The sequence below is a fragment of the Epinephelus lanceolatus genome, chromosome 21 (assembly GCF_041903045.1).
Source record: "Epinephelus lanceolatus isolate andai-2023 chromosome 21, ASM4190304v1, whole genome shotgun sequence".
In the NCBI taxonomy this organism is placed as follows: Eukaryota; Metazoa; Chordata; class Actinopteri; order Perciformes; family Serranidae; genus Epinephelus; species Epinephelus lanceolatus.
This window is the reverse complement of record NC_135754.1, coordinates 30,241,225-30,257,279: the sequence shown is the minus strand read 5'-3', so window position 1 is coordinate 30,257,279 and position 16,055 is coordinate 30,241,225. Positions and strand designations below refer to the sequence as shown.

General features: G+C 40.9%; 1 protein-coding gene across 5 annotated transcripts in view; it reads right to left on the bottom strand.

Moving 5' to 3' along the window:
- Positions 1–16,055, bottom strand: part of sdk2b (sidekick cell adhesion molecule 2b) — a 468,332-nt gene that overhangs the window by 149,747 nt on the left and 302,530 nt on the right. For all 5 annotated transcript variants that reach the window (XM_078163249.1, XM_033611150.2, XM_078163251.1 and 2 more), the window contains exon 2: positions 8,182–8,341. In XM_078163249.1, coding sequence (XP_078019375.1) covers positions 8,182–8,341 — 160 coding nt within the window. The remainder of the gene's footprint in view (positions 1–8,181; positions 8,342–16,055) is intronic.

Below are 16,055 nucleotides of genomic sequence, written 5' to 3'. Positions count from 1 at the left end.
CCGTTTGTGCGAGGGAATTATAAAAGCATGAAACATCACATTATCTTACATTATTTCCCGCTAAATGGATGTGTCATTGGTGCTTTGATGTATTTTAAAATGCATAAAAATATTCTTTTTTTTTCAATTATGCTTTTCATTATTTCTTTAAGAACATATTATTCATAATATTAAAAAAAAATAAAAGTAAAGATTAAAAACAAATAAATAAACTAAATAACTAAATGATAATAATAATAATAATAATAATAATAATAATAATAATAATAATAATAATGAATAAACAAGGTATGTTTAAAATTAATTCTTGAATCTTTTTTTTTAATATTTATATATATTTATAATAATAATACATATTTATAATAGCTGTCGGTTATTTGATTTTAGTAAATAAAAACAAACATTTGTGTCATGATAAAAGTAGTAACACATGTTATATAGTTTATTATGCACACATATAAATATAGGTGTGCCTTGGGATGTTGGCTTGGTCTTCAGTGGACCTTGTACACAAAATGTTTGAATTCCACTGGTTCAGCTTCTGTGTGGGACTCCAGCTTGGTTCTTTAAACCGGGGGCGTGCCGACTGACGTCTAAAACCCCACTTCCAAAATATGAACTACACCTTTAACACTCTGTCTCATTTTATTTTTAGTCTGTCCGTCTCATCACAATATGAAAATGAGGTAGATGCTTTCTATTCCCTACAGGAAACAAAGGCCACACTCCACCAACCAGCCAAGAAACAATTGACAAACAAAAACTCCTCCTGAGGTTTGATTAATAATTAACTATCTTAATTAAGTTTCTAGGTTAACTGGCTGCATATAGACTGGTGGCGTGCCAGGTAAACGCCCCTGAGGTTTTGGTCACGTGATACGAAGATGCGCTGCTATGATGTGTATTTATAGACCAGCTGATTGACCAAAGCATTGTGTTCGGGATAATTCACAGACTGATGGGTTCAAAAATCCTTAATTATATTGGATAGAATCTTCAGTCTTAATTAAGTTGAATTTTAATTTGGAGATAAATCTTTTAAATGATTATGTGGGAACAAAGAAAGCAGGATGCTGTGGATACAGGTGTGTGTGTGTGTGTGTGTGTGTGTGTGTGTGTGTGTGTGTGTGTGTGTGTGTGTGGTTGGCACTCAGATACGATTCAGGTGATGCTGCTGTAATGTGACAGCAGTCAATGCTGAGCCTGTTCATTCCCAAGTGTGACACTCCCCTCAGCAGATCACTAAAACTGTGCCACTCTCTTACCTCTTCCAGCACTCTCTTTCTCACACACACACACACACACACACACACACACACACACACACCCCTACATGTTGAATAGTAATGCCCACACACACATACACACACACACACACACACACACACACACACACACACACACACCTTGCAGTATTGATCGGTTGCCAGAGGACACAAGGTCAAGTCGCATGGTGTCAATATTTAAACCAGCAGTCAGCACTGGGGACCTCTACCATAACCTCATTAATATGGGGGTCTGCTCTGCTCAAATACTCTCCTGGCACAGAGAAAGGTCGACTTGAGGAACGAGGAGGACTGCATACCCGCACACAAACAATACACACACACACGCTCACACAGAATACTCTTTCACATGCAAAAAACTGTCAGAGTACGCAAGAAACTGAATGGATGCACTCCACATTATGCCAGCCTCACACCAAACAACTTCTCAAGCGAATTCACTGTTGCAGTCAAATTTCCAGTGTTGGAATAAAATCACAGGGGTTCAATGACGTGGACATTGGGGGTGCAACAGTTCACAAAATTCACGGTTCAATTCTATATGATACCGGTGTATCACGGTTTGGTACGTTTTCAAAACAGTAGAAAAGTATTAATGAATTAAAGAGAAATTTTAATTTACTATAACTAACATCATATGATGAAGCTACACCTGAGGGATCCATCTTCTGAGGTATCCTCTTAGCATCATATTTAAGTAAAAAATTAGTTTAATATTATCAAGTTTTGAGCTCAAAGTTCCATTTGCACTTTGTACTTCAAACATGACAATAATTTACAGTAACATAGCAGGCGATGTGACACTACCGATGACAAACGAGTTGTTACGGTTTTTTTCTTTAGCATATTGCCGACATACATTACAGCTCATTACTGCACCTTCAGCATAGTAGTGTAGCCAGCCTCTTGAAACGCCGTTATCGCCGAACCTCTCTCTTTTTCTGTAATGTTACAGCTTCAGCTTCGTCCTCATCTGTGTTTTTCGTTTTGTTGGTGGTTTACCTACACTTGGTAAATGTCGCCACATGACGCCCGCGGTGATAGCTTGCTTGCTACTAACTAGGGATGCACCGAATATTCGGTAACCGAATATATTCGGCCGAATATTGCAAAAAAACACACATTCAGTGTTCGGTGGAATAAGTTAAAAGCAAGGCCGAATAATAGCGGCGTGTTTTGATAACGCAATCAAACAGCGTGCCTTGACGGGCAGAGTAAAATGTCGGCAGTGTGGCAATCCGCCCGTCACGGCACACGCATTTGCGACTAAAAATAGTTTTGAGCGAGCAAAATAGGCTTAAATCATTCAGCACGCTGTGCGAGCAGCCTACAGATTTCAACCAGCAGCAGAAACGAAAGGCGAATCCCACTGATTGTGGGTTGAACGACACAGACAGTAATGTATTCCTGTCAAATACGGCGGCCATAGGCTTACCGGGCGACGGAGAAGTTGGCTCCAATAATATCCTCTTCTTGGCGTGTGGACTGCCCAGAAGTACCTGAACAGCCGAGCCAGCTGAACACAGACCGTACGTGATGTGTCAGAGGTGAAACGAGCCGTTCACGGCCCACAAACCTCACCGCACTTTAGGAACTGTTCTTTACTTATGAAGGGACTGTCAGGGGAGGAGGGTGGCTGGTTGATTCTTATTTTATTTATTTATTTTATTTTGATCCCCCCTATGTTCATCACTGATTGATGCTGTTTTTGAAGTATGAATAAGTCAATAAGTAATTTATTCCATTGAAATATCATTGATGTATTATAGAAAAGTGATTTATCTTTTTATAAATGACAAAAGGCACATCTGCCTCATTTTTGCTGTGGTATCGTGATACTACTCAGAACCGTGATACTTTCACTGGTATCACACAGTGGGTCCTAATTTTGGTACCGTGACAACACTAATCTGGAGGGGGTTCATCTGCAAAAACTAATGAAAAACTAAACAACGATATTCGGTATTCGGTACTCGGTATTCGGCCAAACGCTTAATATTATTCGGCTTCGGCCACAAATTTTCATTTCGGTGCATCCCTACTACTAACAACAGTTCATGGATCTAGGCCCGCGATATGACTACCTGCACGCGTGTCCTCCGAGTAGGCCTACGGGTTCCTTGATGCAGCGGGGAGCAATTTAAGTGCGACACACAACAAACAGAGCAACAACATCAAATAGCTATTATATATACAATTTATTCCATGACTATTTTGGTACAAACATTTACCCGCCAATGTGGCAGATAGCCTTCCGAGATTTAGCCGCCAAATGGGAAATCTACCCGCATTTGGCGCTTGGCGGGTGTTCATTTTCAGCCCTGCCTGTGTCTATCTCTTCTCTCTAACACTCTGCACACAGCTCTGCCCCACTCACTCACTCACTCACAAGTTCTCCAGCAACACTCAGAGACACAGAGCTGCTCCTGTGTTTAATCTGTGTGTTCATTAGTCTACAGTGTGACATCGTTCTGTATATTGCACATGCTATGTTAAATCAGTCTGTGAGATGAACGAAGTTACTGCAGTAGCACACGTGTGATCCAGCGCTGCGCTGCTAGTGTGTGTGAGGTGCATCATAGCCTGTCATGCTTCTTCTTGGTAGTTGTAGTCTGTTTTGCAACATGGAGACGGTGCATGGATGTAGGCGACATACGAGTTTAAAAAATGCAGCGGGAACACAGACGCTTCATATAGGCCTACAAGACGTGTATAACAAGGACAAAGTGTCTCTCGCTCTGTCCCTCTCTCAGCCTCTCTGTTGATGCTCTGTGCATAAATAAGATTAAATAAAAAAAATAAAAAGATTTAAATTATTAAATTAACACTAGATTCATTTGTAAGGACATGGAATTAATGCACAGCCCTGCTATTTATTTTATATCATCTTTCATTTACATGTTGTGCAGCTGTATATTCATAAACAGGGGGAAAAAAACCCTGTCTTTGCATTTTATTTTGATCACAGTCTGTTTTTATAAAAGTGTCATGTAGAAAATACAGAGGTATATATCAGGTATCGCCAGTCAGCCTCTAAATACCATTTTCTAAAGTTTCGTGCCTTTGCAGACAAGTTAATACATCATATTTCTTAAAGGTAGTTTAGCATAATATTTTCCACCAGGAGCAGGATCGGAAATAATCTCAAAAGGGAATTTAGTTGTAGTCTTGCTCATAGTTACCCTGCAAGATCACAAGTCTTCGTGAAATCTTATAATGTGTGACTTAAACCTCACATTGTCTTTAATGTAAGATAGTGTCAGGCTTTTAAAAATATTTTTAAAGTCTTTTCAAAGTCCTCTAGTATATGGTAGGCATTAAGTACATAAATACACGTCGTATCTTTGCTTCCTTTATTTGATGTATCTCCTATTGAAACAGGATGTTGCATTAGTACACAGCACAGTGATGTATTGTTCTGAACTATAAACCAATGGGATGGGCACAGAGAGATTGTTTGATTCGATTTAAAGGATTCCAGGGAAATTGTGGTTCCCCAAGTGCAACGACTGTTTTCAAGACAATGACACATGTTCTGCAACTCTGAAGTGTCCACGTCTTAAATCATGCTTTTATACAGTACACACACACTCACTCACACACACATGCAGAATCCTGCACAGCTTTGTGCCTGACTGCTTGTTTAATCACCCATCCTATCACTCAATCACTTACCCAATAACACAGTCAAGTGGGCCCTGAGGCTCCAACAGACAGTGTAATTCTCAAGTACAGTCCATTCTGATCAATTGTTCCAGCATCTGTGTGTCACTCCTGCCCTTCCTACCCTGCTGTCCCCACTCTGGTCTTATCTGTCTCCAGAGATTGCCAGCAGGAAGACCCAGCTCCATCAACAGGGCTGAGGCTGCTTGTATGTTCACCCTCTGTTGTTTTCACGTACACACTCGCACGTGGACACAATGGTTCAGCTAAGATCAGCAAAGTGTGAGTCAAAGAGCGCCCTTTCAATCCTCCAGTGCTTCATTTACACTGCTGTCTGCACACGAACACTCAGTGAAGACACACTACTCTCCGAGATAAGAGCAATGTTCGCCACATTCCAGATCTTAAAGTTACCATTAAAGACGGTTTATCTCGTGCTCTAACTCTCATTCATGCCTCTCGCCTGTGTGCAGCCGCTCCAGAGAGAGTGATGGAGGTCACAGAGCCACGAGGTGCAAGGAGAGAGGCAGAGGCAACAAAAAAAAGAACAGGCATAACAGCACAGCTATTTCTTTATTTAGCAGGCTATTCCGTGATAAAACTACAACTGACTTTGTTGAAAAAAGGATGAACGTGCAGAATACTATACTGCCCTTAAGGGACAGACAGTGTTTTGGAGATTTGAGCCTTAACTTTACCTTAATTTTACACCTTTTCAGGCAGAATATTATATTCATAAAAATTGTCACACAAGACCAAGAATATGCAGGCGCTCTGCCTTTGATCAATCTTAATGCAGCAAACAGCTACGAACAAAATGTGTCCTTTCATCTTTCTTGTCCACCTGAACCACAGACTGTTTATAAAGACGGACGGCAAGACAGCTCCCCAAAAGTGAAGCCGAAAACGTCTCGACTGTCCCCCTGGTGGCTGACTGCAGTAAGGTCAATAACCCAGCTTCCTCTATGTTAACAGATGGGACATGGGCCAAACTAAAAGAGCAAAGTACATGTCATGTTTGTTTTCCCTAAAGATAGTTTCAGTCATTTTAGGATGTTTTTTCAAGTGTTCATTTTCTGGTAGGTTTGGTTTTAATCAGTTATTTGATGCTATAAAAAGGTGGTTGGACGTCATGATCGTCAGCTGTGTGTGCCAATTGGTGCACTTGTAATCAATGGTGCTGTTCACGATTGGTTGGACTCAACGATCCAATGTCATCGATGCAAAGTGAAAACATCGATCCATATCGTCATCTTTAGGATACGCTTTTATTTTGAAAATCTGTGTCACCATCAAACAGCAGCAGGCAGGTGGCAAGCAGTTGAGAGAAAGACGATGAGGATGAAGTTATTTACTTGGGATTAAATCAGCAGAGTGGAAATATTTTGGATTTTGGAGTAAACACAGGTCAACAGATAGAGGATGAGATGAGATAAAACACTACGCCTGGTCGGGCGTCTCACTCCGCTAACTTCTCGCTACAGCAACATTAGCTGCTCTGTTTCAACGATGTTCATCTGCAAAAACATGCATGCAGGCTGAAATCCAACGTGCTGTTCTGTCGGGAGATGCAGTGACTTAAACCAACAGTGAGTAAAAAAATAATGTTACATGTAATTTGTAAAGCTATGAGTAGAGAGAAAGTCCGCTAGCTGCTAGGCTAATTCATGCAGTGTAACCATGCTAAACCTAATAATGTTTTGTCTCTGAACCTTAACAGTTATTACTGCAGCTGAATCTGATACTTTTCTTAAACAATGTTGTTGTTAATCCATGTTTAATGGCTGTTGGGAGACGTTTGCCTTCAGGGCTTTGAGCCAGATAGACCTGCAATCTTGGGAAAAGGGTCATGGTTGAGATTAAAATGGAAACACTTCTTCCAGAGAGGTCTTGCTGTCACAAAGCCCTGACGGTTTACTTATCCTATGTGCTGTTTTATGTGTGTTAGTGGAGTCACTTTAAAGTAAACTTTACTGCACTTACTATTCATGTGTTTGTTTTTAATCTTTGATGGTCAAAAGAAGAAAAGAAAGGGGTGGCAGCTTCTTCTGTAACTGTCTCATATCAATAGCAGGCCCCTAAATTGCATCATATCGAAATCGTACTGTGGCAGATGGTGTACTATCGGTAAATATCGTATCGTTGTCCAAAAAATCGATATGATATCATATCGTGATGAAATTGGTGATTTACACCCCTACTGCATGGACTCTGTCTCAAAATGGCATCACCTGGACAGGATGGCAGCGGCCGCATCCGGGATATTTTAGCTTCATTTTTGTACATTAGGAGGAAGTGGAGACCTGTTGTCCATCTTTATATACAGTCACTGATTTAACCTAATAAATTAGTATTACAGATTATAATCTGATATGTTTAAATACATGACATAAATGTAGCTTAACGGCACTAAATCACCTTGGCTAACAGTTTTCACTATGTAAGATTAATTTACCTTAGTTTTTTTCTTCATGAGAATTTGAGTTACTTTGGCTGATGTTACTTTAGAGCTTAGCATCTCTGCCCGAGCCCGAACCAGGCCATAATTTCCCGCCACTATCCTCGGGCTCGGATGGGTCGGGCTCCTCATAATAGACCTAGTCTATGGAACCAACTACTTATCACACCTGGTGGGGGGGCCCACTGGCCACGCACATGTGAGTTGTCAATGTCGACAACGTGTGTGTCGGCCTCGTCGAGTGTACAAAGTGCAGCACGGTGCTGGTATATGACAGCAAAAAGACAGGGACCTCGACACTTAAGAGGCACATGACGAAGGCTTGCCATGGAAAGAAAGACAAGAGTCAGTCTTCAATGTCCACGTTCGTATCCTTAAAAAAATGTCGGGTTTAAACCGGGCTCGGGCACGTAATTAAAGTTAAAGGGACGGGCCAGGCCGTGCTCAGACAGGACATGCACGGGCTCGGGTGGGGTCGGGCTGGATTTTCTGGGCCCAATCTAAGCTCTATGTTAGTTAGCTTTACCTCAAAGGATGTTGCATGTATGTTAATGACTTACCGGCCGCTGTAATCACTTCCTCTGGCCATCATAAAGCAAAACTAAGGTAGCTGCTATTCAGGCGTTTGGCTACGATTTTAGTGAGTTTAGTACAAATACTGTACGGCAGCTTCCCGACTAAACTGAATTTCCCATCCCATTTATGAAACCAATCCATCAATCAGTCAGTAACACATCTCTTTCTCTCAATGAAAGGTACTGAGTTTATCCTCACCTGTACTCCAGGGAGAAGCGGGTCAGCTCTGTGCTGTTGTGGATCCATTTGAACTCCAGCGGCCAGCTTCCCTCAGCCATACAGGTCAGCACCAGCCTGTTGCGCTCCAGATGGAGCTGGCTGCGCACCGGCTCCGTCTTGAAGTAGGGAGGCACGTCATCTGTAAAGAATAAAGATTTATTATTTATTATTTTTTTTAATGAGACATCTTGCAAACAGAAAATACCTCAAAAGCATCCCAGTAAAGAGCATCCGCTTTTAAATCCCACACACATCCGTGAACCCAGAGGCACAACTGTGCGCATAAAAACACAGACTAAAGAATGACAGGGAAAAAAGGATGAGCTTTCAGGATGAGAGAGAGACGCAAATTCATTTCATGTGAACTTATCTTTCATCCTGATATGGTTGGCATAGATGAGAAGCAAACATGGAGTTGTCAAAGTACTGAAAAACATTCGAATGAAAAGACGTGAACAAAGAGACAAGCGCATCTGATGCTTACATCTATCTGACTGTAACAGATTGGAGATGGTCAGATGCTTGGATCTCACCTAAGACAAAGCAAACTCTGCGGTATTTGATTATCACCGGCATGTAAACACCAAGCTGCCACGCTCCAGATGGAAAAACCTTTCGGAACGTGTCCCATTTGGAGCTACCTAATCTCATATGAGGCACTGTTGCTTGTGCTGGGTGTGATCTCGATTTGCTCTGGGAGGGTCGGAGGTGCCTGGCTAACAGAGAAGTGGAAGCACAGGCATTGAGTCAGGAAGGATTGCTCCTGCTTCTCCTGCTCTGTGTATTTGTGTGTCAGCAACTCATTGGCACAGGGCACCACTTTCCTCCGAGCTAGACAGAGCAGACAGGAGAGGAGTAAAGCCGAGGAGGAGGCATGAAATCCTTTCATCATTCGTTCGCCTCCACTCCGTTTCGCTCTGTCTTTCGCTCTCACTGTGTTTCTTGAACACGCTCTGTTGAGTGTGAAGGAATGGATTCAGGAAGACCAGCGAGAACCTTTCCACGGGGTGATGCACATACTGAACATGGCAGCACACACTCTGATTTTTATATCTCAATCATGGAGCCTGACACACAAACTGTCAGGGTCCCTTGTGGTTCTAATATCTCACCCTTGATAAATGGCGCAAAAATGGAGAGCTTACTTGATGATCATTGTAAATATAGAACACATTAATTGGATGGTTGGATAATATAATTATCAAATTGACTGATAATCAGGCATTGAAATTAAACTGTCAAAATGATCTATAGGGCTGATATTTTGTTCTTCAATTTCGGCTCGACAAATCCGCCGGAGGTAGACTGATAAGAGGAGGAATGGGGAGGAAAATAGGGACTGAAAACAGAGTGAGAAAACTGACGATGATTAACAAGCTTTTCACTTTCATTCTACAGAAGCTTCTGGAAGTATATGTTTAATTTGACTGAAGATTTTGACTGACTAGGCAGTATTTACACTACTAGTATTGCGTGAGGTTTACTTTGTTATCATAAATCTTTAGTTTCAGGGCTGTACCCGTCTCTGAATGATACCAGTCGACTCAGATTTGGCTGTCTGATATGAATTTTGAGCAGTGTGTCTCACATATTCATTCATTTGTGGCGGCCCACAACGATATTAACATTTGGCACCACATACTGATTTTCTATTTTCGGAGCTGAATTCTTCATTAGGTGCACTTTTGGAGTAAATATACCATTCTGCTATACACATGACCCTTCGCTAAGTCCCGCCCCTTTGTGATGGTCCAACAAGCTGTCGGAGTAAGCTTGCAGCCCACACTGTCACTAACTGCACTCCCTGAAGAAATATGATCACATTTTTGGAAAACTGAAACAGTGATTCCAGAGAGAAGCAGACAGAGGGGTCTACAGTCTGTGTTTGAAGGATATATCCAGGATGTCAAACTGACTCAGCAGCAACAACAGGTTAAAAAGACAAAGATAGTTAGAAGCTAAAGCCGAACTACAGGCCACAGATCACAGTGTAAAAGTGAACCACCACATCACTGCTGATCGCCACACAAGACAATGAATATAAAGGGAAACTTTGCTGATATTGTACCAGCTGTGTGTCTGGATCTCCGCCGCTGCATGGGCAGGGATCTCCAGGGAAAGTCAAACAACATTTATGTGATGCCACAGAGCTGGTTGAATATCAGCAAAGTTTCCCTGCTTCCCTTCACTGGTTCCTGTACAGCAGGGTCGGTCTTTGTTTCACTGTTACAATCATTAAAAAGCAAAAGCAGCATGTGTATACATTCAATAGGCTATATCTTCAGTAGCTAGCTAGCTAACCCTACACTTTTCAGGGTCTGATTTTGGAACAGGGAAGAAACGTAGATGTTTTCCAACCTCTCCAGGTAACGAGTATCATTAATACATGACGTGCCCCAGGCACAACATTTAGCTCCGAAGCCACAAAACCAGCCTGAAAATGAAGGAAATCTGAAACAACTGCATTAGAGTCAATGGAGCACAGCTGTGTTGTTATCGGACCCTGGTCTGAGCCGGCCTGATGCTGCGTTATGATTGGCCAGTCTGCGTCCAGGGGCATAAACCAAAACAAACAAACGACTACAGAAAGTCGTAGCTGCCATTTTTACTCAGCTGATTTGTACTTTGCGAGCAAGTGAATCTTTGTCTACACAGCAAGAATGCACACAAACACTTACACTATTGGCTGTGATGGTTCACACTATTAAGCTCAGCATCTGTTCACACCATTTTGTGCTTTTGTAAGTAGACAAGCAAGACTGTTAACGTATTACTTTGTACACCGTTTCTCTTCACTAATGATGCTGTGCCAACTCATGTAGGTCTTCTGTAACGCCTGTGAAGCTCAGAGATTTGATATAAAAACATCCGTTTGTTGTGGGCATCCATGTTTTACAGAGCAGATGCCCTGGTATGCCTTCAGATCCGAAGTCGGGAATACTTGCAGTGTTTTGCAGTATTAGTCCAACCTTTATGATATAAATGGGTTGGACAAAATATTAAAACACTCATTCCAAAATGACCATAAAGTTGAATGCCTCTCTCTCTAAAACAATTTAAACATTATAACCTTCATGAAGGAAGGACTTATTGCAGGACTGCATTAGTTTTAGTTAGGTGTGCCTAATAAACTGGGCACTGACTGCATACTTCAGAGGAGTTGTGAAAGATGCATATAGCTTATCATCGTATTTCAAAGTACTGCACTGCAGATTGAAATGGTAAGTTATGTTGAGGATCGTGAAAAAATCCAAGGATATAAAACATGGTACATAAAATACATAATAAAGAAAATCAAGAGAAATTACCAGCATATGAAGAGCACTTGTTTGTAGTTCAAAAGTGCGTGACATATCTGAACAAGTCAATGATGAATATTCATTCTTGATGCATATTTATAAACAGCACTTTGGTGTTTCTGACTTCTGACTTTTGAGAAACCTGAGCGCGGTGCTAACCCGTAGGCTGGCCGTCATGTATGAATATTTATGACAAATAGAACAACACAGAGGAGACTCAATAAAGCACCGCACAGTATTGATCTGTCAGCTTCACCTCACATTACTACCTTGCATTTTCAAGTTTGAAACTGTGCCCCCGACTGCACTTTGTTCTGGTAAAATCTGAACCCTGTGGCTAGTCAACCATAAAGAAAGCCTCGACACAGCGGAAGCATAAAAAGCAGAGTCAAAACACAGACACGGCTAATCAAAAAAGTCACAGCGAAGTTAAGTCTCTGTCAACGCTAAGAAATCATATACTATGAAGCAAAGGCAAAAGGAAAACTTAAGTGATACAAGAGAAAAAGTGAGTGAAAATGATATATGAAAGAGCAGCATAGCAGGCAGAGGGCTTAATAGATGCTAAACAGAGATAAAAATGTAAAACAGATGCTGAGGTACCTTTAGAGTTGGAGTGCCTGGGCATCTCCCAAAGCAGTGTGGGTTAATACTATGCCTGGCACTGAGGGAGAAAGGCTGCAAAAATGAGGGAGATTGAGATGTGCAATAGTGATTTGAGATGGCCGAGACTAATTATTCCCCGGCGATGTGCGCTTTGCTTTTATCTGTGATGGGGAGATAAAAGAGAATGAGGAGAGGGGGGTGGCAGAAGAAAGAAAGAGGCGGGGAAAGAAACGAGGGGACAGACAGCAGAGAGGGTTGTGCAAACAAAACGCCAGCTTGCATACCGTATCACCCGCACACAGATACTCGTTCATCCACGGGAAAGGTGCGAGGCCAAAGAAAACATTGATCACTGATGAGTATCTCCGATAGTCCCTCTCATTAGGAAGTCTATGAGAGCTCATCAGTGATAATCTAACTGTGGAATCAGCACACACAGCAGGAGAAAAAACACTCTGGGGACGTGGGCTGACATAATAGCTTAGGGATACAACTAATGATGTAAAACTATTATTTTTCCATTGATAAATCAATTGTTTATTCTGTAAAGTTTCAAAAAGTGCTTTGAAAAATACTATTACTATAACTAAAAGAAGAAAACAAATAATATTTATGATGCAATTTAAGCTACACTAGTCATTACGTCTTATATAACGGAGTCTTAAATAAATGGATCAAATGACTAATTAACTCGTAGTGATGAACTCAAACAGAGATACAATCAAACTGCAGCTCTACAAAGGGGCTGCATACCAAACTCGATACTTTCAAGGGTACTAACTGAAGTACATCGGTACGACCGAGTATCGACTCAAGTTAAATCCAACGATGCCAAATTTGCACATTCTGCATCTTTTTATTCTAGTTTTGGACATTCCTTCGGACATGAGGTAAAAAGTTCATGTTCGAGCTATAATTACCTGTTCAAAATGTTGGCTGCAGTCTCCATAGGTGCATGAGACAATTTGATCTAGTTTGCCTTGAGATCCAACAGAGGACGCTCTAAGAATTCACTATCATGTTGCTGTATTGCATGCCCTACTGACCTATCACTAAACAAAGCCAATGTTAATGTGTTGTTTTGCTACGAAAATGGAGGACAACAGCGAGCAAAGCCGTTCTGAGCGGACAATCACAACACCAAAACATTTGAGAAGCAGTGTGTGGAAGTATTTTGGGTTCTACACCGTAGATGGCAAAGCCCAAAGATAAGGCTGTTTGTCGACTTTGTAAAAAGCAGCTGTCTTACTCTTCAGCGACAGCAAACCTGCGGGCTCACCTGCTAGCTTACCACCCAATGGAGGCAGCGGAGGCAGGGTTGCCAGGTTCGCTTATTAGCCGCGACTTTGGGCTTGTATCTAAAGTGGATTTGCTTATTTGGGCTTGCTCTCTAAACGTCACCTTTCTCTCTATAAATCCATCTAATAAGTTATCTAAACGCATGGTAGCATGTTGGACTGCAGGATGTTTCCACGTTGCTTCTTTTGGGCTTGTTTCCATAGTCCTGGTTGCTTCTTTCTCTCCCAAGATCTGGCAACACTGAGCGGAGGCAGAGGCACCACAGCCGAGCGGAGCAAAGTAACGTAAATAATGAGGTTGTGTTGTGGTGTTTAAGGGGAGCGGACGGGGGGTCCGAAAGAATTACGGGTCATTTGAAATTCATTCAACCTTGATTTTTTGAAAAAGTGACAGCCCTATCATTCCCGCTTTTTCACACTATAGATGTCCTATTAAAATAAAGGCAAAAAGCCCCTAAAATAATATCTTAAAGAAAAAAAAAAAAAGTTGTGACAACTGCACCTGATCACAAAGATGCGTCATGTGTCCCAGCCATGTCCCAGAAAGGAGCCAGCAAGCCAAAACTATCACTGCAACGCCAATCTGCCATTATATTATTTTAGAAATGGCCAAGTATCACTGCTAAACGAGCAGACACACAGAAACAGAAGATAAGCTCTATGTGTGATAAGAAAAGAGCAGAGGAGCAGAACAGCTTTTTAGTTTACTATGTCACCCATGCAGCGTGTTAATTTATTTTTGCTATTAAAGAAAAAGTCCTGACAAAAGTGCCACTGGAGACCAGTATCAGTATCTGTTCGAATGTGAACAGTTGGGGCGTCGGTAGCGTAGTGGATAGTGCCGGCGCCCCATGTATAGAAGTGATGCCTCGCTGCAGGGGTTGCGAGTTCGACTCTGGCTTGCAACCCTTTGCTGCATGTCGCCCCCCCACTCTCTCTAACAAAGTCCGCACAACTTCAAAAAAATCTGTTACATGTCACTTTAATTTCTGAAGCAAAAGGCCTTGTTCATGGAAAACATTTTGACGTGACACAGTTGTAAAAGCACAAGTGTAAATAACCATGGTGACTGAATTCCATTCGGCTGCTTTGATTTCAAGGTCCTGATATTGTGCATGCCAGCTCATTTAATGTTATTACTAACAATTGTGCTTTTCGTACTGTAACAAGTCAAAATGTTTGCTGTGAAAAGACTTATTGGCAGCTAAACTTACAGTGTGCTTGGCAGCAGGGAATGAATGTTAACAGTACAAAATGGAGAGCAAAGGATGTATGGCGAATAAAGCTTGTGCTATAAAACAAAACAATATTGCTTCATCTCACTATCTACACGTTCAAATAAAGCTCTGTGTAAGTTTAATCAGGAAGACTTTCTATTCACAATTCTCTCTCTATCCCATTTCCACCAATCAGCTGACTATGGGCACTCCCTCTCTTGGTTAGCCAATCAAACTTTGCCATGATCTCCTTCAGCCATTCATGCTGCTGCTGCCAAACTCTGTTCTCCTCTCTGCTCCTGTCAGCTGTCATTTTAAGCTGAACTGTCCCGCCCTCCTCCACCCCATTCACCTCCAGTCACCTTATCCAGAGCCCAGGACGAGCTCATCAAAGCCCACTCCTCTTCATATCCAGCTCCCTTTTCATCTTATCTCATCACCACCACCAGTGTCTAGACTTCATAGGGGGGAGGTTCCCTAATCTACTACATCTTTGCCACCCTCCTGGAATAGATGACATCACGATGGGGTCAAATCGCCAAAGACTCTTCGCATTTCTCAAACTTATATGCACATGTAAATAAATATTCTGGTCTCTCAAAATGAGTCTCTCCTGATTTCTCTTATTTTGTTATTTGCAATTTAACCCTTTGAAACCTGGAGCGACATCACTTTTCTTGCGCTGCTTTCAGACGCCTTTTGCAAGTATTTAAATCTTTGAACCCTGAGTAAATTTGATTTCTTTCAAAAACATGGGAAAAAGGCAGTGAGCAACTTGGTGAGAAATGTCCCACAAACTGCAAAAAAATAGATTGAAAAATTATTTAAAAAATAAATAGGGAAAAAAGCTTGAGAAAAACTATATTTTAGAGCTGTCATTTTTTTTTTTTTTTTAAAGAAAATACTTTCACAGTAGAAGTTGATATATGCAATTAATTCAGATTATTTAATCACAAAGCACAATTAATTAGATTAATTTTAAAATAAATAAAATAAAAAAAAAATAATAAAATTGTTTGATAGCCCTACTGTATTATTACACATTTAAAATTATGGTACAGCATCATTATAATTTTAAGCACTGTTTCCAGGTCATTTCCTTGTATGTTTTTAGCTTTTTTATTTACTAATTTTCTTGTTTTTATTTATTTATTTTTTTTTTTATAAAATAAATAAATAATTCTTCTTGCATTGCTCATTGTGTTCTTACTATGTTTCTGAAATAAATCAAGCCATTTGCTCAGGTTTCAAAGGCTAAACCAGCATGAATACCTGAACCAGTTTTCACAACTAGCTATGTTTCCCTTTTCCTAAATCCTCTCAGTTACCTTTTATGAATTTGTAAATTATTTTTAGTGTACAACATGGGGTCATATTTAACTTCTTAACCCATCTATTTCAGCTGACACATAAAAGAAATCTAACAATATAAA